General features: G+C 43.3%; 3 protein-coding genes across 12 annotated transcripts in view; 1 reads left to right on the top strand and 2 right to left on the bottom strand.

The window, feature by feature from the left end:
* The window catches only part of nsd2 (nuclear receptor binding SET domain protein 2), an 11920-nt gene extending 7772 nt beyond the window's left edge, over positions 1-4148 (top strand). For all 6 annotated transcript variants that reach the window (XM_031873228.1, XM_031873229.1, XM_031873230.1 and 3 more), the window contains 9 exons: positions 213-369; positions 451-653; positions 1044-1147; positions 1264-1533; positions 1678-1794; positions 2110-2251; positions 2376-2482; positions 2864-3062; positions 3620-4148. In XM_031873228.1, coding sequence (XP_031729088.1) covers positions 213-369; positions 451-653; positions 1044-1147; positions 1264-1533; positions 1678-1794; positions 2110-2251; positions 2376-2482; positions 2864-3062; positions 3620-3948 — 1628 coding nt within the window. In that variant the 3' untranslated portion in view covers positions 3949-4148. The remainder of the gene's footprint in view (positions 1-212; positions 370-450; positions 654-1043; positions 1148-1263; positions 1534-1677; positions 1795-2109; positions 2252-2375; positions 2483-2863; positions 3063-3619) is intronic.
* A 2687-nt stretch (positions 4149-6835) lies between these two features.
* Positions 6836-17725, bottom strand: jade1 (jade family PHD finger 1). Of its 5 annotated transcripts, none has more exons than XM_031873212.1 (11): positions 16521-17725; positions 15880-16016; positions 15061-15128; positions 14106-14263; positions 13433-13617; positions 13041-13252; positions 12520-12687; positions 11821-11937; positions 10724-11323; positions 9605-9722; positions 6836-9332 (listed from the first exon to the last, which is right to left on the bottom strand). In XM_031873212.1, exons 2-11 carry the CDS (start codon positions 15929-15931, stop codon positions 8293-8295), a joined length of 2718 nt encoding a protein of 905 aa, XP_031729072.1. In that variant the 5' UTR covers positions 15932-16016; positions 16521-17725; the 3' UTR covers positions 6836-8292. The 5 variants fall into 5 exon arrangements, with proteins under 5 accessions (XP_031729072.1, XP_031729074.1, XP_031729073.1 ...); XM_031873214.1 differs by having other exon boundaries at positions 15880-15976; XM_031873213.1 differs by having other exon boundaries at positions 17587-17725.
* Positions 17726-18748: 1023 nt separating this feature from the next.
* asmt2 (acetylserotonin O-methyltransferase 2) lies at positions 18749-22835 on the bottom strand (the record flags this gene model as incomplete). The annotated part of the gene is made up of 7 exons (XM_031873167.1): positions 18749-19921; positions 20241-20363; positions 20686-20823; positions 21479-21597; positions 21683-21751; positions 22245-22374; positions 22622-22835. Coding segments are annotated over 7 exons (1005 nt in total), but the record flags the coding sequence as incomplete, so codon positions are not given.
* Positions 22836-23866: the final 1031 nt, after the last annotated feature.

Here is a 23866-nt window from a genome sequence, read left to right as displayed (position 1 = left end):
TGTGTGTGTGTGTGTGTGTGTGTGTGTGTGTGTGTGTGTGTGTGTGTTTTAACGAGTGGGTGCGTTGCAGTGTTTTTCTATGCTAGTCTGAGTTTTATTGTGCTAGTTTTATCACCCTTGCACACATGACTCACCTGTAAATTGGGGCTCTCTAACCAGCTCTAATGCTTCTGACTTGTGTCTGAACGTTTCCATTGTTTCCTGTGTTGCAGGAGGACAGCTGCTGTGCTGCGAGTCTTGTCCTGCAGCTTTTCACCCCGACTGCTTGAACATCGCTATGCCCGATGGCAGCTGGTTCTGCAATGACTGCCGGGCGGGAAAGAAACCCAAATACAGAGACATTATATGGGTCAAACTGGGAACATACAGGTCAGAGAAACGGATCCCTGATCCAGTACTGTGTTGTCCTGTGTTGTGACCTCGACTCACACCTCTTCTTGTCCTCCCTAGATGGTGGCCTGCAGAGATCCACCACCCCAGAAGCATCCCCACCAACATCCAGCACCTTCGCCACGAGATCGGAGAGTTCCCCGTCTTCTTCTTCGGCTCCAAGGACTACTTCTGGACTCACCAGGGCCGAGTGTTTCCATACATGGAGGGAGACCGGGGCAGCAAGCATCAGAGGACCGGCATCGGCAAAGTCTTCAAGAACGGTGAAGATCGAGAAGAACTGTTCTTAGGCCATTTCTGTAATCCATCGATTAGTCATGAAGACTCGTGAAAGAAAGAGTCACTTCTTTGATTTGTACATTTACAGTTTAGGTTTATGTACACTTAAAGGAAACCTTTTCAAATGATGTTTGAGGACTCTTCAGCATCATATACAGCAGGCCAGCTTTGTCTAACTCGGTTATATAACATGTTAAAAAGAAGATTAAGACGATCTAGAAAAGCAAACATGTTCTAGTTGAAATCTTTTTAGATTTGGAGTAGTTTTGAAATTGCACTTGTTCCATTATACCGACCACTGTTGAGCATCAGGTTACGCTGAACGTTTCCACAGATGAAATGTAATGAGCCTCTACTCTGTCTTGTTTCCTCAGCTCTGCTGGAGGCTGAAGCTCGATTCAAGGAGATAAAAATAAAACGCGAGGCCAAGGAAGCACAAGAGAACAGCCGAAAGCCACCGCCATACAAGTTCATCAAGGTGTGAAATCTAAACGTTTGCATCTTTGCGTTTGTCTCTTTGTTTACTACCTTTTACACATGAAAGTTATCATCTGTAACTAATGTTTCATGATGGGGGTTTTTCCCTCCTATCAGGTGAACAAGCCCTTCGGTAAGGTTCAGGTCTACACCGCTGACGTGTCCGAGATCCCAAAGTGTAACTGTAAGCCGGCGGACGAGAGGCCATGCGGGTTTGAGTCGGAGTGTCTGAACCGCATGCTGCAGTACGAGTGCCACCCTCAGGTGTGTCCCAGCGGGGAGCGCTGCTGTAACCAGGACTTCACCAAACGCCTCTACCCAGAGACCAAGATCATCAAGACACCCGGCAAGGGCTGGGGCCTGATCTCTCTCCGGGACGTCAAGAAGGTGAGGCGACCGGCTGTCCTGTTATAAAAACACTCTTTTAGTGGGAAAATGTGCAAACTATCAGGGAAGATTCACTGCCCTGTAGCAACAACAGCTATGAGACATTTCTAACACCAACACATTGCTGGTTTGTTCCTCAAACAGGGCGAGTTTGTGAACGAGTACATCGGAGAGCTGATAGACGAGGAGGAGTGCCGGGCGAGGATCAAGTACGCCCATGAGAACAACATCACCGATTTCTACATGCTCACCATCGACAAGGTCAGTGACCACACAGACGCTGGAAGTACTTTCTGTTTAGTTCAGTTTGCTCCTCTGTGTGTCGGGGTGCTGTTTACTCGTCAGCAGTGCCATTTCCACTGGGAGCTAGATCAACACAATGGTATTGCATTGGGAGTGTTACATGATGAGCAGCTGTAGCATTACAGGAGTCAATACTACAAATGCATCCTCAGAATCACTGAATCCTATAAATACGTCTTTTAAATAATAGAATGACAATGTTAGGAACTAATCTACAGATTGTAAAAGCTCTAAAATAACTTGGAGGCACTTCTTCCTCTTCACGGTATTAAGGACCGGATCATCGACGCCGGTCCGAAGGGAAACTACTCTCGCTTCATGAACCACAGCTGTCAGCCCAACTGTGACACGCAGAAGTGGACGGTGAACGGAGACACGCGGGTCGGACTGTTCGCCGTCCGTGACATCCCAGAAGGTGAGACGGGTCAGAAAACAGACCGACGAGGGCTTTGTCTACACGACAATTCAGTTACAGCAATCCGACGGACACTTCATCTTTTACGCCAAAACATGTTGTTTTGTTTCTTTTCGTGTTTCAGGGACGGAGCTGACCTTTAATTACAACCTCGACTGCCTCGGGAATGAGAAGACCGTCTGTCGCTGCGATGCTCCCAACTGCAGCGGGTTTCTGGGGGATCGACCGAAGGTGAGCTTCACCATCACAGCTGTAAACTACTTCAGTTACCTGAATACCAACATATCAACTGTACTGCTTTTGGGACATTAATACAAATTGTGTGTTTGCAAATTCCCGGTATATTCGGTGGTCGGTGTGTTTTCGGGTCAGAGATCATGTCCCGGTGTTTCTAGTTTGAAAGACTTGAGTTGAGTGTTTTGAGGCTCGGGTTCAGAGAAAGTAGGTCCACTAAAAAGTGATGTTACAGCCTCATTACAGAACAAATGGTGTGTATGGAATTGTACATGCAGCATATCAAGCTTCATTTATTGTCTTTGTTAAAGTGAATTCAGGAGGATGTTTGTTTTTAAGTTGTTTTGAGTGAATCCCAACCTGGCGTCTCCTTTGCAGAACTCAAACGGCCCGACGGCCGAGCCAAAAGCCAAGCGGTTGAAGAGAAAGTATAAAAGGAGGAAACTTGAGGGAAAGAAGAAGTCCGACGACGATTGTTTCCGCTGCGGAGACGGAGGGCAGCTGGTGCTCTGTGGCAAGAAGACCTGCACCAAAGCTTATCACCTGTCCTGCCTGAACCTCACCAAGAGACCCTTCGGTAAGAAACACTGGAAATAATTCACCACACGTAACCCGTTTGTCTGCAAAGTTCTGTTGTAGATTTTATCGCTTATCAATAAGAAACAGAGCACATATACATCTAAGTTACATTTTTCCTGTTAACACAGCCCGTCATGTGGTTGATGTAAAACAGAAGCACACACACACACACACACACACACATCCATAGATCTTTATTTTCTACATACCTTGTTGTTGCAACATGTGTTCATGACTAATCAAATACGCGCTTCAAAGGGCTTTTCTAATACATTTAAATAACAAGACTTCCTGATTGTAAAGCACAGAAAGACTCCACACTGTCTGATGCAACCTGCTGCTGACAGAGTTAACTACTTAATGTTACGTTTGTTTATATTCAAACAAGGTTTGGATATATCTCTGTACATACAAGGAGTATCACTTTTAGATTACACTCTTTTGAATTTGAATGTGTAAAGATTCAGTTCTCAGAGCTTTCTTTCTGAGTTTATTCCACCACGGTTCATCGTGACGTATTGTGAACTTGGTGTGCTTGGCCCTCGCTCCCTGCAGGCCGCTGGGACTGCCCCTGGCACCACTGTGACGTCTGCGGGAAGAACTCTGAGGCTTTCTGCCAGCTCTGCCCCAACTCCTTCTGCAAGGCTCACCAGGAGGGGGCGCTGCGCTCCTGGCCTCCCACAGGACAGCTGTGCTGTCTGGAGCACGAGGAGCTGGAGGGAACCAACAACCAGGATCAGGGCGTCGCCTCTCAGACCAACGCGACGAAGACGACCCCCACTGCCGCCGCCGCCGGAAGCAGCCGTCCACCCAAAGGCAGAGGGAAGACAGAGGGAGCCGAGGCGAAAACTAAACGCTCCAAGAGGAAAGCAGCAGAGGCCTAAAACTAGAGTCTTTGACACCTGCTTCCACGTTCATGAACAGATATAAAGCCCACGTCATAATGTCTCCAACATCACCACAACCAAGGCACTGCACACCTTCACCATCGGGGAACGCCGCTTCTCTCTCTCTCATGCTCGGCAGCGGCCTCCAGCTCACCGCTCAAACCATTTTTATTTTTCTCTTGTCTGCACTGAGGCGACTCCCCTCGCCCCCCCCCCCCCCCCCCCCCCCCCCCCCCCCGTGGTGAAGCCAGCAGAGCGACGGTCAGGAGACTTCAGCTTCTGGATTCCTGCTCTTTCTTCCACCAACCAAGCTGCCTGTTTAATTTTTGTTTTATTGTCTTTTTTTTGTGGATCTAGATTAACAAAAGTAACCGGCTGATATCTGCAGAGAGGAAACAGAAGCAGCTTTAAATAAAACTGAGCAGCAGCTAACGCCAGTCAACAGCAGAGTTTTATAGCTATATCTATATATGTGTATATCAAAGAGCAAATCTATGATTACTGGACTAGTGTGAGACATCAAACAGGTTGCCAAATGTTTTTATTTTTATATATAGTATATATATATATATATATGTCGGATTTAATATCAAAACACTATGGATAGGCCTCTTCTGTTTTGTAGCCATAGGTTACATTTAACTGTAGACATTTGTTTGCTATTTTACAACCTGTTGTTTTTCTTTTAGCTCAGTTTTACTGTTTAGATTTAAATGATTTCTCTTTATTTAGTTTGGTATCAGGATGCTGAACACAGTTTGTCAGGCTGCCTGTGCAGAGAGCGAGGGGTTAACAAAGTATCTTGAACTGAGATATGAGAACACTACTGGGAGGTTTCTGGGTCTCTGGTGCTCGGTGCTGAACCAGACATGAAGGAATGCGTGGAACGTTTTTTAAGTTGAGTTTTGAGTTCTCGCCTTTTTTTTTTTTTTTTTTTTAACGTTTCTTTTTCCACTGAAGTATCTGATATCTGAGGGACAAAGATTAATAGATGATTCACATTTTGAAGGTCTCTGCGTCAACCGGCTTGTTGTTGATAAAATCATGCTGAGGTTTAAAAAGACGGACCTCATCTTTTACACTCTCAAGCTGCATCCTTCTTGTTGTTCACTACTTTAACTCAGGCTCGCAGCACATCTGTTTTTATTTGTACTTTAATCACGAAGAGGGTCCAGAAACCTGGAGTACGGTGGAACACTTTAGTCCGACTTTAACTTGAACCACGCGGTGATCTGTGAGCTCCAGCTGCACTTAACGTGTCACGCTTATGCTGCTTGTTTTGTCCATAATTACCCGTTTTTGATAAATACCATTTGCATCATCCAAGTCAAAAGAACAACTGAGAAACAATTGGCGCACACACTTTTTTTGAAAGAGATGAGCCCAAAGTCCATCCGACTGGAGCTAGAAACTAAGTCTTATTTGTCCTCAAAAGGCCACCGTAGTAGGAGCTTTGAACCAGTTTCAGATGCATGTCTGTTCAGAGAAAGGAACACAAAAGTTCTCCCTGATCATTGTCTCACATTTCATATTCAGTTTGTCATCAGTGAGTCTCTCTTTTGGGGTCGCTTAATGTTAAATTTAATATCTGACATTCATAAAGACACATCTGGACTGTTTTCATTTTCTCTGAATCGCTCCAAACAGGCAGCCATTTTATTTTGAAGCCACTATCTAAACATGCCGTTTCTTTCTTCCTCTAAAACATCTCCAAAAACCTAAATTTGAGTTGTACAGGCGTCACCGGGAGGCCGCTTATATATATCTGCACCTTTTCATTTGTGGCGTTTGTTTTTTTCTTCGTTGTTCGCAGGGCGTGTGAATGGGACATGTCCAGAGGTGCAGCGAGTCTCGTACGAGTGTTTTTGACTTTGTACGCATCCTAACCGTGACTTGTGTTGAGTGAATGTAGTCCAGCCAGTTATTTTTGTGAGCACTGTAATTCCCTGTAGAGCTGAAGTGTTATGTGTGAGTAGGGGTTTCATTCTGTAACTACTGTCATAGTAAAAACCAGAGACTAATATGTACATAATGTATAAGTGGTAATAGTCATGCATCTATTGTAAATAGTTTCTGACGTATGTTTTTGTTTTTTTTCTTGATGCAGTGCTGAAAAACTTTTCTGCAGGATCTCACATCTGTTGAATCGTGCAATAAAGAGTGAACAAAGATGAGATGTTTACATTTCCCTCTTGTTAAACTACTTTATATCAAAGCTGCCTTAACTTCAGCGTTGAAGCCTTTAAAAAAAAAAAGTTTGAGATATTTTAAAGGCACTAAAATTTGATAATCGAGGCATTTAAATATAGCAGCAGACAACCATTTGCTCTGTAAAGATGCAGTGGAGTAATGCGAGTATAGGCCCTTTTCTCAGCAGCCATTTTGACATAGGGTAAACGCAGGTGTGACTGTTGGAAATAGTTATGTTTCCATTCTATTTAGTGTGTCACAGCCATTCCAGTGAGCCAGCATCAACGATACCAGGGCCCTGAACCACCGACATGGAACAGGGCCGTTATTAATCACACCTGTGTTTACCATGCAGCCATATTCCAAGATGGCTGCTGTGAAAAGGGCCTATGAAGTCACTCTCCCTCTGTTTGAAGCCGAGCGTCTCTTTGTTTGTTTACTAAGCCGGGCTAACCACGCGTGCCTTTTACTGTGTATTCTGTGTGTGTGCGTCTCACTGTCATATTCTGAACACACACGTGCCGTCCTTTTTGTTTGTACGCATCAATGCTTCCACTGGTAACCGTGTGTTTAACGTCACATTGCTATGAATTGTGGACAATTCCCTTAGGCAAAGTCTGCAGAAAGGCACGCTATACTTTTTTGTTGTACTATACTATGACTTTTTTCGACATGCTATACCAACGTCTTTTTTCGACATATACTGACTTTTTTTGGACTCGTTTCGACATGCTATACTTTTACATTTTTGACATACTATACTATATTTACTTTTCCGACAGTTTCTGTAATGACATTTTGTTTTAAGATTTTATTTAGGAAAAGCTATTCAGATACTACTTTTGTAAAAAGAGGGATTTCCAGAAAAACATTTATATTTCTCAATGTAAGATACAGTAAAATAGAAAAGGCTGTAACTATATTAGATTCATCTGCAGATTATTTTCTTAATTGTAAGGTCTATAAATGCACACGTCAAGTTTCCCCGAGCTTCAAATGTCTTGTTTTTGCCGACCAACACAAACCCCAAATATATAAAACACAAGCAGTAAATACTCACGTCTGGAAATCTTGAATTAGCATGTTTTTGTTTTTGTTTGAAATATGACTTTAATTATTAACCGATTACCAAAATAGTTGCAGATTAACAACTCATTTCAGCTTAAAAAAAAAAAAGTGTTTTATTCCTTTGTTACTTCTGTAGAAAGTCAGCATTGTTTCAGCATTAGGAACTTCCTCCTCAGAATAACGTTTGCTGTATTCTAATGGATGAACTTGTTCGGGAGTTGTTCGTAAAGATAAGTCAAGTACGGATCCCAGACTTCAGTCCTCCAGAGTTTTTATTCCTCTTTAAGACAACGACAAAAACAAGTTTCATTTTGCATAACAGCAGTACAGCAGCGGCCGAGGGTACAAAACGCTTCTTTAAATCTTTCAGTGTAAAAATAACTCTACTCATACCTCACAACTGTGCCGTCCTCTCGTAGTGCAAACGCTTCAAATAAAAGTTAGGCACATGATGGATACGATACGATCGCAGTTCAATTACACTTTAGTGCTGATGAAGGAAAACGTCATTCTGAATTCATTTGTGTGGTTTCCAAGTTCATAACGTTCAACAATCGCAGACTGAAGAGATGAAGACAGCCGGAGTTTAAATAGCGATAAAAGGGCAGTTTGACTGTCTGTAGCTGTTAACGTCCGATGAAGCTTGATTCAAAAAAACAAAGACCTAAAGAATCCTATTCCGCTGACACGGCGATTATCCGCGTCAGCGTTTTCATCTAAGTGCAACTGAGTTTAATACTTTGTCTAAAGACCAACTACATTGCAAGCTTATGGTCCCGAGCAACATCCACGACTTCTCCCGCGTGGACGCTTCTGCTTGTAAATACGCTGAGCGAGCGTTTAAGTGGCAACTTGACATCTTTCTACTTTTAAGAGAAAAAAAAAACTAGCTCAAAATAAAGTAAAATATTTCCCAGATTTACATATGTTACAAATAAAAAATAAATATCAGCTCTGTGTTTTTTCAATCATCAGGCATTTCTACGATTCGTCGAGGAAAAAAAATTAAAAAGGTACAAAGAGCGACGTGGTTCCTCTCCGACTGACACAGTGCAGCTTATCTCTTAACGTGTTGCTCCGCCATCAGGAGGCCAGCACGCCTCGGCGGATGATGTCGGACCCGTAGCGCCGGCCGAGCGACGAGTCGCCCCTCAGCTGGTGGGAGTGGCATCGCTTCAGGCAGGGCTCCGGCTCGCCGTCGCCCGGTTTGGAGTCGGAGGCGTAGCCGTCGCTCTCCGCCCCCGTGCGGAGTCTGGTCTTCGGGTACGACGGCTCCGGGGTCTTGCGGTGCTCCTCCTCTTCCTCTTCCTCCTCGTCGTCTGCCGTCAGAGGCCTCTCTCTCCTCTTCGGGATCCTGAACTTCCCCCAGCTTCTAAGATGTCCGCCCACGTGTCTGTTGGTTGTGTGTGAGCCGTTCGTCTGAGTTTTCCTGAGCCAGCCGTTGGTTTTAGCTTTGGCGGCGGCTGAAATCTCATTGGCCCGATTGAGTTTAGTGTTGGTCGTCAGCTCCAGAGAGGCGGGGCTTCTTTTGGTCATCCGTTCGTCCAGGAAGTAGTCGTCGTTGTCAGAGTTCCTGATGTCCACCAGCCGGATGGACACAGTTTTCTCTAGCTGTTTCGACCCGAACCTGTTCTTCTCCTGGCTGGGGAAGCTTTCCGTCGTGTCGCTCCTCCTCTTCCTCCTCCTCTCCTCTTGCTCGTGGTCGTTTTCTCGTTTCCGTCTAGACAGCGCCTCGTGTTCGGGCCCCGGGGCCTCCCTCCGGGGGCCTTTCCTGCACTCGGCTCGGTGCAGCTTGACGGTGATCGTCTGCTGAACGACCGCTGGCTTGTGAAGCTTTGGGATCTGGATCTCCTGGCTGATCTCAGAGTTGTGGGTTTTGGCGTCGCTCGTGTCCTCGGCGGGCCCCGACTCTCTGATCCGGGAGCTTCTACTGTCCCTCGTCTCCAGAGGTTTGCTCAGATTCTCCTTCCTGTGAGAGTGGGCGGAGTCAGAGAGGCCCTTTCTGTACCCGCTCTTCCTTTTTTCCTGCTTTAAAGACGGCGGTTTGGTTTTCATGGAGGAGCGAGACTGGGAGCCCTGAGAGGACAACCAGCCCAGCGAGGAGAGCTTCTCTGGAGGATCGCCTGCAACACACACGAGGGATGTTTTTATATCAGCAACTGACTCTTATTGTGATGTGATCTTATAATTACATTGTTATGCACAGACGCAAAAGTAACATTTAGAGGAACACAAGTCTTTACTTTAAACATTACATTTAAACGTTTACTTATGTTTGTGACTAAAATACGACGTCCATTCAACCACCTCCCCTAATCTAATCTATCAAAATGATTAGAGATTCTGTTTTTTGTCTCACAGTCGATACCATGTGTAAATAATATTGCCGACTCACCCGAGAGCAGCTCGTGGTCGAGCAGCCGGACTTGTTGCTGGAAGATCTGCTCCTGGACCCTCCACAGCGAGCGCTTCATCTTCTCCCTCCGAGTCACCATGTAGGTGAGGTTACGGACCTGAGGAGCGACAAACCCTCATCAACTCGGAACAACAACCTCCAACACGGATCCATGCCTCTCTGTTTTATCTTAAAACACATCAAACACCTTCAAGCCCGGTTAAAAGTGTCATGAAATGATTCAACTAAATCATTATGCAGCCATATTTTAGATATATGTTCCATTGTATTTCTATTAAACATGTATGCATAATGTATTCAGTATAAATACTGATATCTATATGTATGTACAGTATATACACTATACTGGAGGAGAACCATGTAGCTAAAGTCACTATACTTCAAAAGGACTTGTGCTACTGGACTAATAACTGCATAAACATTAATAAACATAAACACAATGTATTTTAGCCTGCGACACAATTTCATAAGGCAATCCAAATGTGACAGAACAAAAGTCATCATATTAGGAGTGAGGAGGAGTGACTAGTCTCTGGTAGAGACCTGTCAATCACTGTGTAGCCCCGCCCCTAAAGCATCCCCTGCTTTATGGTCTGTTTGACTCTAAATGGACCATAATGTACTAAATGAACATCATGCTGTATTGAAGAAGACTTGAAACTAGAGATTGAGACCATAAACTCATGTTTACAATGTTTACTGAGGTAATAAATCAAGAGAGAAGTAGAGTCATTTTCTCATAGACTTCTATACAACCAGAGGAGTCGCCCCCTGGTGGCCACTAGAGAGAATGCAGCTTTAACACATGAAGCATCGGCCTCACTCAGCAGAACCAGAGGTTGCCGCCTGGAACAGTAAGATCATTTTTTTCTGGATTTTAACATGATCGAAAGCTGCTATTCTCCAGTAATACACTCAACACTCGTATGGTACATTGTTAAATAAAAGATATTTTAATGTACACATGCTTTGCATTTCTTCATGTATATATATATATATTTATGTTATTTCCTACATCTAACCCGTCTCTTGTACTGCTGCAACGTGTGAATACATCTCAGAATGCATCTTTGCTCCTGCAGGTGAATAGAAACCTACCCTCTCCAGGTCCTGCCGCAGGTGCGTGAAGAGCTGCAGGCGTCGCAGCAGCACCTCGTGCTCGCGGCGCGCTAGGCTCTCCTCCTCATCCTTCTTGGGCGTGAGGAGCGGCTGGTTGAAGTTGGCTTTGCGCTTCAGCTTCCAGTACTGAAACAGGAAGTCCACCACCTCCGGCTGCAGCTTCAGGTGACCGGCCACCTCCTCCACCTCCACAAACTGGTAGAACTCTTCCTCCATCTGCTGCAGCTTCAGCTTGCGCAGGCTGACTCTCTTCTCCTGCTGGCGGCTGGCGAGCAGCTCGAGGTCGCTGGGCGCCCTGACGGTGATCTGTGGAGCCACGTAGGACGAGGAACAGGGGGAGGCGTCCTCCTCCTCTCTCACCCTGCCTCTCCTCTTGCCCTTCTTGTCTCTGGCGCTCTCCTTCTCCTCCTCGCCTCCCGAGTCTCGGTCCCTGGACTCGGCGCCCTCGAGCCCCGAGTGTTTGGGGCAGTAGGACTTGAACTTGACCTCGTCGTCCTCCGTGAGGATGGTGTTCATCTCCAGGCCGGCGTGGAGGCCGCACGTCACGTGGAAGGCCGTCCGGCAGTTTTTCGCCGAACACTACAGCAGCAGACACACATGACAGCACTGTTGAACATTCGAGACTCAGAGCATCATACGACTTTTAACAAACTCATTTAATGTGCACTGAAAGTGGTGAAACAGAAAGAAATGTTCCGGCGGTCACATATTAAAGTCGCAGTTTGACTGTTGTCTGACGGAGCAATGCTGTCATGAACATAATGCTGAGATCATTTTTATCATATTTAACATCACGTTGAAAATTCAACGACAACATAATTAGACTAACTTGTAATATACTTCTACTGCAAACATTAGTTATTGGTGGTTTTACTTGAAGCATTAGAATGCTTAAGAAAACAAATATCACCAACTACAAACAGACAAACGCGGATCAGCCGACTCCTCGTCACTCTGTAACCACACCCGACGATAAACACCGAGCGGTCTGAACTACTCAAACACAACGGGTCACGCGTTGCTCTTCACGTCTCAGTGAAGGTGTCTGCGTCGTGGGGTGAAAGGTGAGACTCTACCTGAATGCACGCTCCGGCCTTCTCTTTGCACAGGCAGCACATCAGAGCCCACCTGTTGCTGGGGATGTGGGACACGTTGGTGATCGGCTCCATCTTCTCCGGGTTCCCGATGCTCACCTGCAGAGCAACACATGATTATTCACCCGCAGAGACGGCTGTCGTTACCATTTTAACGGTATCTTAACGGTTCCCTTTGTCATTTCTTCAAGAGAAAGAGAATTAACATTGCTGTATTTTTGTCATACAAACCGTGAATGAATATATACATACATATATATATATATATATATATATATATAAATTGTTGAGTAGCAACTGCAACAGCATTGTTTTTAACAAATCACTATTGTAGACGCTCAAATGTTGTGCTGATGGAAATGTAAAATACAGTGTAACCAGACTTTTCTTTATCACTGCGCCATCGTCACTGAGAGCAGGCAGAAACAGAGCTGGTGGGATTAAAGATGACGTTTATCTCTAAATAATAATCTATTTTCTTATTTTCTTCAATATTGAGAGCGGGTTTTGGGCCGTCGTTTAAGGCTGAAAAACCTACCTTTAAGATTAAAAACTGTGTTTTTGAGTTGCTGCTCATGTGTGAAGATAAATAAGTTCTCTGCAAACATTTTGTAAAGATGCATACAGTACAAGAACACTGCATCACAACGGAAAGAGTGTAAAATGAGATCTCATCTTCACCTCTGGGATCCACAAGGCACAGCTGACGTGGACCCACTTGGTTCCGCTCCGGGTGGGCTTCATGGCCCCCCCCTTCTTCGGACATAACTGGCACTTTGGCAGAATGCCGAGTGCGCAGATCCGGCACAGCCAGCTGCCCTTTGGGACTTTCTGGATCCCGTAACAGGCCTGGAGAGAAACGCAGAGAGAGGACGACTCAGCTTCAACAAGTGGAAATCAATACAGCATCAACAAGAGAAAGTAAGTAAGTGTGTGTGTGTGTGTGTGTGTGTGTGTGTGTGTGTGTGTGTGTGTGTGTGTGTCAGATGAAACCAAAGCAACAGCTGGTCTGAGTGTCAGACGAGGCGTTTTCAATTTGATTTTCTACCACAGCGAAGCGAACTTAATCATAAAGGCAGTTTAAGTCCCTAAGAGCTGCAGCGTTATCACGGTTTGGTTAGAAACTGTGTTAAATGAGCAGCATTTCTTTTATAGATTTTTTTGTTTGTACAGCGAGTTCAGTGTGTGTGTTGACCTCTGACCTGGTGAACGCAGATGTTGCACTTGTCGCAGAACACCATCTCGTTGTTGTCCTCCCCGTCGGGCGACCGGCAGACGTCACACACGACGTCCTCGTCATACTCGATGCCCAGCCCCTCCTCCGTCTCCGTGGCGTGCGTCATGTTTTCGTGGCAGCAGCGCTCAAACTCCTCCATCGCCCGCTCCATGGTGATCTCGTCCAGCGGTGGCATGGCTGGAAAAGTCGGGAGTAAAAAGTTTACTTATTTTGATTGTCACAAAGTTTTAGAATTTCCATTTTTCAGTCTGAAAAACGCTGCTCTGGGACATTTAAAAAAAAATAAAACTTGACATAAACAGCTGATATTTTAACCGACAGTGATGCTATCAGCCTTTTGTCTGTTCTGTGACTCACCCATCTCTGCAAACTCCCAGTTGGCAGTCTGCAGCCAGGCCGCGTCCTCCTCGTTCAGGTCGTAGCGGCACATCCCCTCCGCCAGCGTCCGGATGTCCACGTAGCCCAGCGCCTCGGCGCCCGACGTCCGGATCATCTTCTTTGGCTTGACGAACATGACCTCCTTTCCTTTCTCGGCCAACACCCTGCACAGCACCGACAGGAGACATGTCGGTTTACCGTCCGTCCATCCATCCATTTTATATACACTCGTTAAAATGTTTGTCCCGAGTTACGGTGCTTAGATATGTTCTGATTTGCATTGTTTTTCTCTCATAACATTATAGATCAATCAAAGACCAAAGGTGACCGAAATTAGACACATGAAGGTGTTTGGTCTGAGACAGAAGAAGGTAAAGACCAGCTTACATCAAAGTGCAAAAATATCACCTGAAATGCCAGTTAAAATTTTACTTTGGTGGAAAAAACAAGGTGAGACAACTTTTCAAATAATGATTGGTGTATATACAGCCTCTATCTCTAACTTTGTGCTCTCAGGATCCGAAACTTTCTGACCGTGAACCCGTCAAATCAAACTGAAATAAAAACAATGGCTCTCTAAAGAAGCAGCCTTTTAATGTAGTCTCAGGACAGGAAACTCAGGACTTGAACAAGTGACTTTCTTGTCTCCTACCTGGTGACCGGTAGTGGGATGGACTGGGGGCTGACGGGAACCTGGACGCCCTTCTCCCAGTCCTGCCGCCACGGGTCGGCCAGGATGTAGTACTCCTCCGGGTTCAGCTGGTACGAGTCGTGCACCTTCATGGCGGTGATCAGGTCAGTCCTGAAAACCTGCAGCAGTCGCATGAGAACAAGAGTCAGTACGGTTTACAATGATGCAACAGGGAAATATTACAGCCTGGGAAGGAACAACCATGCTGTTGTTTCAGAGTCTCTGACTCTGAGTGAAATATGCGGCGTCAGAAAATATCACAAAGAAAAAATATCACCATCAAATATTCTCTTCAGCAACCATTTTGATACTGGTACACCAACGTTAATGATTTCATCTGGATGACTCATCATCCTAAAGCCCACATAAGATCTGAGAAATGCAGAACTACATCTGAAGAGGACTTGTGAAGTGTACAATGTATGCCAATAGATATGTTTCCATAGAGCGACTGTATATCAGTGTTTACACAGGTTAAAAAAAAACTACCACGTTGTCAAAACACAGCCAGACAGGAACCAGCCAATCAGCATTCAGCTTAGGCTCGAGTCATTGTTTTGCTTGGATTTGATTGGCTCTTGGTCAGAGGGCGTGAACAGCGGCCTACAGGGACCAAGTCCACAGACTGTACAGTAGATAACAGCAGCTACGTTTCCACCCCACTGCCACTGCACGACGTGGAAGATTAAACTAAAATAAAGACCGTTTACAAATATCTCGTCATCGTCAATATCAATTCAAACCTCCGTGTGTTTAGTAACTCATTAAAGATTGTTTATAGATAGAACAAATGAATAAGACAGACAAACGCATGACAGCAGAATATGAGAATGAAAGCAGAAGAGTTGCGACCTAAACATACGTCATGATTCACTCTTCATCATCTTATCATGATGAAGAGTTTAGACGGACGTACCTCGGAGGCTTTCTGACCGGTCCCCCTCCTAGGCTGTGAGGAGTGTTGTGACCAGCAGGTGGAATTACCTGGAGGAGAAACACAACAGGGTGTTAAACGTCTCATTGTATTCTTTGTCTGTTTCTGCTTTAATGAACAACCTCACGTCCTCTAAAACACATTTGGTTTTATACCAGATGGCACATAAGATAGATTGGATAAGAAGTAAATCCAAGCATTGTATGCGGTGTGGTTGAACCCCACCCATCTGAGATTTTGTGGAGGGTGAAACAAACGCGACAAAGTGTTTCTGAAATTGTTTACTGATGTCAAATTTGAGTCTGTCTGACCTGGAAGGATGTTTTTAAAAGTGTCCCTACTCTGTCTCTCAGATGTTGGCCTTCTTTCTTGTTTCCTTAATCTTTGTCTATCTGCCCTCCTTTTCTTTTCTCTCTCTTGGTTTCCTTCCTGAACTTGAAGTATACATTTACTGACACTGGCAGTTACAAGATGGGAGACATATTCAGGAAGTGACAACTAAACTCTCACAAAAAACAACAACTGTTAAACCAAAATCTAATCGCTTCGCTGATTAAAAAGATATTTACAGACGAAAACAGCAACAAATATGACAACATTGGCGCATTATCTTAATGCAATAGTTTACTTAAAGCCCTGATTATATTGTGTGGTATTTAAGGATAAAAGTTGGCTTTTCCTCTGCAGCTTTTCACACTCACTTGTGAAATTGAGGAAGGTGGCAGAGTTGTGCTTGGCATGATTCAGGTCTATATTTGGACTCTGTATGAATGAGTCAGCAGAGATAATATTTTTGCTTACTTCCATTGTCAGAGTCATCGCTGCTGCTGGGGTGCCTGGTCCTCTTCATCATCTTCGTCCGTCTGCGGAGCTCCGGCTTAGGGAGACTTCACACAAACTAGACAGGAGGTTCAGTTAAACAATGGATTGATGACCATCTACAAGATATAACAGTTATGATAAAAGAACATTTTAAACATTTGGGAGTCTCAAAAACTGACATGTCACAACACACAATGATTAATCCATGACATACTTGATGAGCAAGTTAACAAGGCAACAACTTTATAAGACAACAGAAATCAATTACAGAATCATCAACAATTACACATCAAGTTTCTACCATAAATAAAAGCAAACGCATGACATAAACATTACCGACATGTTAAAGCACTCACGCTGCTGCTGAACACAGTTCATTTGCTGATTTAAGATCATTTCTAGACCAAACAACCAGCAGACTATCCCTGCAGCCACTTGCTCATCTTCTGCAGATAGTTTTGAATGTCTCTCAATGTTTACAACAGCTCTACTCTATTAAAAACATTAGGTTTCTTCAACATAAACAGGTAGATATCAAAGTAAAACAGTAGTAATGACACGTCGCTATCTGACAGCACACAGACAGCCCCCGTATCTAATGTTGATGTGTACATACATACCACAGTCAGAATAAGCAACCACATGCAACACGGGCAGGAAACAACGCCTTTGTACGAGTTCGGCTTGCGACGTGCAGAAAGCATCAGCGGGGACTCTAATACTCCCGACATGTGGACATATTTTAGGATCTGCCGGCAGCGTGCACAAGGAGGAAAGGTGCTAACAGGCTAACAGCAGGCTAGCTTGTGTGACGCCCCTTCTTCCAGCAAACATGCAACCGAAAGTATCGGCTAAATAACGAGCAGCTAACGTTAGCTAGCTAGACTAAAACACAAGGTGGCCTATATACTGTTAAAGCCTGACAACATGGTTAACACACGCAGGGCAAGATTCGTGTAATTTTTACAACGGTGGACGCTAATTAGCTATAATTTTAGACCACATAGCGTTGCGATTTTGTGAATCACACTGCAAATGCTAGCTAGCTAGAACTACCGTTACGCAACACGCGGGCCTATACGTAGAATGTTTTTCTACCACAAGAATGTTGCTACGTCAACTTCAAATAAGACATTTAGCATTAAGTGGCGGTTACTATCAACAGGGTTAACGCTACGCCTATTTTTATATACATGCGTTAGTCTGGACGTTAACTTTAGCTGACGTTTGTAGGTTAGCAACATCGGCTAGCTCGTTAGCTGGAGGCTACAGGTAGCTAGTTATCATTAGCTAACGCTGCTAGCATAATGTTAGCTTCTCTAGGTCAGTTATTTGTAAAGGGTTAAGGGTCAATAATTGATTCAAAAACAAACTACCCATCACGTGAACACGCTCATGAATGTTTCTAACTGACTACCTTAAATAACTAGTACAACAGTGTTGTTGTGCTATCTTGAGGTTGCTAGCCAACAGGGCTTTACTGGCTTTACTGGCTGATCCACTGGCTGAGGTTAATCTTTGGCGCCATTTTGAAATGACGATGTCGCGTTGCTCGTGCGACCATACTAGAAAAACATCGACTCGTTCAAAATAAGAACATCGTTAAGAAACATTCTGACAAATATATCTATGCAACATGACTTAAAACCTGCTTGTAGTTGAAGAAAAGAATTGGACGGTACATACAGAGCACTTCAGGCCGATGAAAGCCGGTGTTTTTGAGTTTTTTGATGTGTGAAGCGCAGGTTTTTTGGCCGTGAGTTCCGCTTGACCCGCATTCCACATACACAAACACCGGGGAGGAGGTTACCCAGACCGGACTGCAGCTGCGCCTATTCGCCGCTGGAGGGCAGCAGAATCCCCCTGAACCCGGTGTCAAATAATCCGACGGCTTCCAATACAGGAAGTTATGGAAGACCATTTCCGCCAGCAAAAAAATAAATGAAATCAAAAAATGACGTTTTTTAAAATTTACAAAAATGTATAAATAAATAAAGTTTATATTTTTTTTTATTTCGAAAAAAATAGAAGACATTTTTTTTCATAATTATATTCATTTTATTATTACTATTTTTATTTCAATATTTTTTGTTTCAAGTGTCATTCTCGGATGACTCATTCACTCTTTTTGGAAAGTACACAGAATTATCTATTAAGGAGACAGAATAAACTAGAATTTTGAAAAAGAAAATGCAGTTTAGTTAGGAAATGGTCTCTGAAACTTTAAAGAATGATCTTGAGTTGTTTTCAAGTTTATATTAATTTTTATGTATGTCTCTTTATTTTAGTTTTATTTCAGTCATTTTTGTATTTGGTTTAGATCTTGTTTATTTTTACTTGTCATGTTCTCAATAAAAATAGTGATTAGTATTATTTTTAATTAGTATTATAATAAATAATGATATAAACATATATTTAGTTCAGAAATGGCCAGTGCTGGGAGAATAATTCAAATAATATATATATAATTATATGGATTAAACTACCCGGCAGTATATCAAGGTATGTTAATATACTGCCGGGTAGTTTAATCCATCATACTTTATTGATTTATATTTTGTATTAATAATCTGATTCTAATAACTAATAACTGTTTTTAAGAATGTAGTGGAGTAAAAAGTACAATATTTACCTCTGAGATGTAGTGGAGTTGAAGTATAAAGTAGATTAAAATGGAGATACTCAAGTAAAGTACAGGTGCTTTAAAATTGTACTTTAGTAAATGTAGCCAACTTAGTTACTTATATATGTAAATATATGAATATTGCAATACTTTACAGACAATAGCCACTTTAAATTATTATTATTTAAAATGAACTACTTAAAAAGAACAAACAGGATGTGTGTCTTTGATTTAATACATGCTGCAAACATGTGGAATGATCAGAGGACAGAAAACAAGCGTACAGAACCGTTTGCTGAACAAAAAAAGGACAGTTTTATAGGTTTCCATCAAACAGCTTGATATTCTGCATTCACACCTCATCTACTGTGATACAAGGAAATCACTTCCACTGGTATGTATTCAATATGTGACGTACGCATTTAAAGCTGAAATGATGTAAATATCTTTCTGTTGTCCTGTGAATGCAACAAACATCTAAAGAACAGTTTGTTTAAATAACACAGGAATGATGACAATAAGCTGAGGTTTGTCCTACATGCAGCCCGAGAGGGACCGTGAACGCATCGCAGTGAACAGGAACACACAGATGCACAACATCACAAAACACAACACACGGCTGGTTCTCCAAAATTCAGCGCTTTCTAAAAATGTTACTTTTTTTTTTTACTCAAGGTTCCTAAATTCTTGAAAACAGATAAATAACCAAACAGATGCTTTTACCGTTCATGAATAATTATACACACACAGTTTGTAGAAATGCTTTCTGGCAGCAGTGTCGTTTTTACTTTTGATGTTTTTCAAAGATTTACTCCTCAGTTTTTGTATAAAAGAAAGAGACATAACGTGTTTATTAGTGCTCTTTAGATGTGCTGGAAGGCTGATTTTGGACAGAGCCAGGCTAGCTGTTTCCACTAGTTTCCAGTCTTTATGCTAAGCTAATCTAACTGGCTGCTGCCTGAAGCTTCATATTTGGCGTACAGACGTAAGAGTGGTATCAATCTTTTCATCTGCAAAAAACTCTTATCACAATATCTGAAAACATCACTGAGGTTGACCACAACATAAACTGGGAATGAATGTCCACGGAGACTGGAAACAGAGCTTGTATGTTTATGTCCCACTCCAAACCTTTTCAAGGCCTTGAAAGGTTCAACATGGCCACCTCTCTCGACCGTCCCGATGCTCATCTCACGGCCAGGATGGCGTCGTAGGACTTGCCGGTCCGGCACACCTCAATGTTACGGAAGCCGATCTTGTTGAGGATGCTGGTGTAGCCGGACGGCGGGCGCTCCCGACCCTCCATCTGCACCAGCATGTTGAGGGAGAAGATCTGAGCCGTGACGGGGCCTCGTCTGTTCTCAAACAGCATGGCCTCCACCAGCAGGACGCCGCCGCCTGCCAGGAGGACGGACAAACAACAAAGCTACCGAGTACTGAACGTGTGAGCATGAACGGATCAGTCATCTCAGTGAAAAGTGTCAGAGGAGCGCACACATTGAATGTGCATTTGTAATGTTTTGACCAGTAAACAATTAGAAAACAAAGCTTGATGGACATGTTCCTAGTTTTCAAAGTCTCCACTATCCTGCAGACACATAACAAATTCACCCCAATTCTATGGAGCTGTATATATACATATATAGATTGATAAATAAACACCTTTGGTAAGAGGGTAAATGTGTGTTTTTGGGGTGAACTGTCCCTTTAAACTCACCTGGTTTGCAGGCATCGTAGAGCTTCTTCAGCAGCATGAGGCACTTCTCTTCAGGCCAGTCATGAATGATTCTGGCCAGAACGTACAGGTCAGCAGGAGGAATTTCACCGCTGAAGAAATCTCCTGCATGAACAACAGGAAGTATGTGGCCGCTACTTTTTAAACAATCTACACTCAGCTGCCGTTTTGCTAGGAACAATAAATGAAGGGTCATTGTGGCGTCTGAATTTGTGCTGCTGTTAAACTGTATTGTGATATAAAGAGACTAATATCTAGTCTGTAGTCACAAACCACAGCCTCCAAAATAACTAACGTTGAATCAAAGCAGAAAGATCTCACCACAGGGTTCATTTAGTAGCTGTTCTGGAGCTTTCTATGAACTTCACCTGCAGATGGAGTTTGCCATCTCTTGATTAGTTGAACGAGGCAGAAGAACGAGACTCACCGCTTTGAAACACAACGGCGTCGTTCTCCTGAGAGAAATGTTTCTGAGCCGTTTCTATGACCGGCAGGAGGTCGAACACCGTGACGGAGGAGGACGGGTACGCCTTCGCCATCTCACGGGCCAGAGCCCCGGTGCATCCTGGGAGTTATTCAGACAGAAATAGTGTCAGTATGATAATGAAGTTTGGACTAAACAAACATTGTGACGGTGTCACTTTGGTTTTCAGGTAATTGGGACGTGATTTCTCACTATTTTCACAAACCAAACAATCAATTAATGGTGAAAATAATCAGCAGATTTAGCCAAAATTAAAATCAGTTAATAGTTCAAAATGAGCTCCACCTCAACTACAACAGTAATAATAATGTATTGATATAATATATAGTAGTAGAACAGTCACAGAGTAACATTTAGCTGATTATATTGACATACATAGGCCTTACAAACCTTTACTGATGTAACCTTTTCATTGCAGTAGTTTTATTAGTAATGGAGTAATTTTACAGTGTGGTATTAGTACTTTTACTGAAGTAAAAGTATCTGAATACTTCCTCCACCACCGTCAGTATGTGAACAACAGGAACTCAATTTATTTTTGACTAAAATCGAGTATAATTTAATCTATATAATATAATTATATAATATATCTCGTTGATTTATTTCATATATTTTTGCTATTTATCATATCCATTCGGTCAAAATGCCAAAAAGACACATAGTTGGACATTGAATGTTTATTTATTTGTTTATGGATAAACATTTTATTGGTATTATTCAGAGTTTACCCTCTTACCTCCAAGGTCTACTATCTTCTGAAAGCAGGAGAGGTTGAACGCCGTCGCAATGTCGTGTCCGTCAAGAATCCACGACGAGTTCATCAGACCCATGAATTTCAGCATCTCCTCCTCTGATCTGTGTGGAAACGTTCACAGAATCATATAAAACTCTAAAGGTTTTAGAGAAGTCACACGATTACATGTGAAGCAGTAAAATCAACCTGTAGACAGCTTGGAAGACGTCCTCGGGTGGAAGGCCGAATGTCTTTTCGTTCTGATTCTTCCCCTCCCTGCGTGAAGGAGAATCAGACACGACCGTTTGTACTCCTGACAAATGATGATGATTGAAACGTTTGCTCTGCAGACACTCCTCAGAGGCGCAGCAGCTCTGGAGGCGGTTAGCTCACTCACATTACTTTGCATGTTCACATTACATTTTCTTCTTCTCGTTGCTTCAGTCTGACATTAAATCACCAGAAAAACTGCACTTCTTCTGCTGCCAGTAATGCGTTTTTACAGACGATCTGATTGGTCTATCTCGCCAATTAACATGTGAATGACTCCAACTATTCACATCAAATTAATTATTATTATTTGTATTATTCTCTGTATGTAGAAACATGTGAATAAGAGGACAAAACAAATCTTTATTTTCAAATTGCTATGGTTATTCTGACAAAATAAATTTTGCAATACATCCGTACTTAACAGACACATAACTGGAGTTTAACTAAGTCTTGTGAAATGAGAAAAATGCAAAATGTCTCATTTGAACCCGCTGACCTGACGGCGTCCGCCAGGTTGTTCCACAGCGGGTAGATGGTCTGGGATTGGTAGATGATCATGTCGTGAAGAGACTTGCCGCTGCCTTTGGCCAGGTAAAGATTAGCCACGTCGGTGCTGCTGTACAAAGCTGAACAACAACACATTCACAGTTCAAATCAGGCTGTTTTAGCTCTCAGTATGAACAGCAGTTAGTCAGATAAAGGATTCGTCGACCGTTGTCACGATTCAAGCTAAAATTCAAAACTTCCTCCAGTTCCAGCGTCTCAAATGTGCAGATTTGTTCGGGTGTAGGCCACATGTAGTGTATATTGATACACTGACACAGAGTTAAGGTGGTGGTCTATTCCGTCTATTCTACAGCTCCTCCTCCTCACCTGTCCCGTCTGTGGTCTCCACCTCCAGGATCTCCATGCCCACCAGTGCATCCAGCAGCCGCTCCATCCCGTCCACGCTGGTGCTCAGCTCCCGGGCTACATGCTGGGCGCTCAGGGGCTCCGGGGACTTCAGCAGGAGGTCAAAGACTCCCAGCTCACAGGCCGAGAATATCACCTGGAGGGATTCAACACAGTCGATTTTTAATGACAGAGTCGGTCAGTCGGACCACCACTTTGGCCCGATATGAAATATCTAAGTAAGTGTTTGTGTCACATCTCTGCCACCATTATCCTGTTTTGTCCATCGCTCACTCACCTAATCAGTTCATTCAGTGCACCTGCCAGTCACACCCACCTCATCAGCTCATTACTCTGCTGCATCCACTATTTAAACCCCAGTCACACACGCACACACTGCCAGATCATTGACATGTCTACCCGCCCGTTTGGCTCGTCCTGTTCCCGGTTTTCCCGTCTGCCTCATTCTGCTGGATTTTCCCCCTCGTCTCTTGTCTCGTCTGTGGATTCCCTCTTGTGTTCCTGTTCTGATTTCTTGATCCATTAAATACCTGCTTCACTCAACTTCTGGTCTTGCCTGCATTTGAGTCCTCCACCACACCCCGTGACAGTTTGCCTTGACATTTTGTAAACGCGTGCGTGTTCCCCAGAGGATGAAACCCGCTGACTTTGGTGATCCTGTGACATTTCATTAAGCGTCACCACGAGGTTCACATTTGTGGTTTTTAGTGAAATTTGCTCAAACTATTTGACGAATTGTCCTAACATTTTGTGCCGACGTTCATGTTCCCCTCGACATGAAGTGTCATAACTTTGGTGATCCTCTGACTTTTCCATCTAGCGCCACCATGAGGTCAGAAGATTAATTTGAATAGTTCAATTAAAACCTTTTAGTATAGAGTTAAAATTGTTTGGATTATGATCAAAACAATAATAACCAGCAAAACTAGCTGCCTCAATTAATAAATGTTAGCACGCTAACCTAACATGGTTAACATATCTACTAAACATTAGTACGTTAGCATAGTCATTGTTAACATGCTGATGTTTGCATTTAGCTTAAAGAAGCTAGCATGACTGTAGGTTAGACTTGTTTAGACTTTTAGTGCTGAAAAGATTATAAAAATAAAATGAATAAAACTTTTTTTGACAAAATACTCAAAGATGTGATTATTTTGCTGTAATTTATGATACTGGACCATACTAACGAGCAAATCGGGAGTACGT

This window comes from Anarrhichthys ocellatus, unplaced genomic scaffold, assembly GCF_004355925.1.
Source record: "Anarrhichthys ocellatus isolate YVR2014 unplaced genomic scaffold, GSC_Weel_1.0 scaffold69, whole genome shotgun sequence".
NCBI lineage: Eukaryota > Metazoa > Chordata > Actinopteri > Perciformes > Anarhichadidae > Anarrhichthys > Anarrhichthys ocellatus.
The sequence above is the reverse complement of the archived record's forward strand: the minus strand, read 5'-3'. Positions and strand labels throughout refer to the sequence as shown.

Bases quoted from the DNA above. Each gene is read 5' to 3' on its own strand.
- jade1 (XM_031873211.1), bottom strand. From the start codon at position 15,931: ATGATGAAGAGGACCAGGCACCCCAGCAGCAGCGATGACTCTGACAAT. The intron at 14,264-15,060 runs GTACGTCCGTCT...CGACTGCTGCAG, and splicing joins CCGGTCAGAAAGCCTCCGAG to GTTTTCAGGACTGACCTGAT. The intron at 13,618-14,105 runs GTAGGAGACAAG...GGTGCTGTGCAG, and splicing joins ATCCCACTACCGGTCACCAG to GGTGTTGGCCGAGAAAGGAA.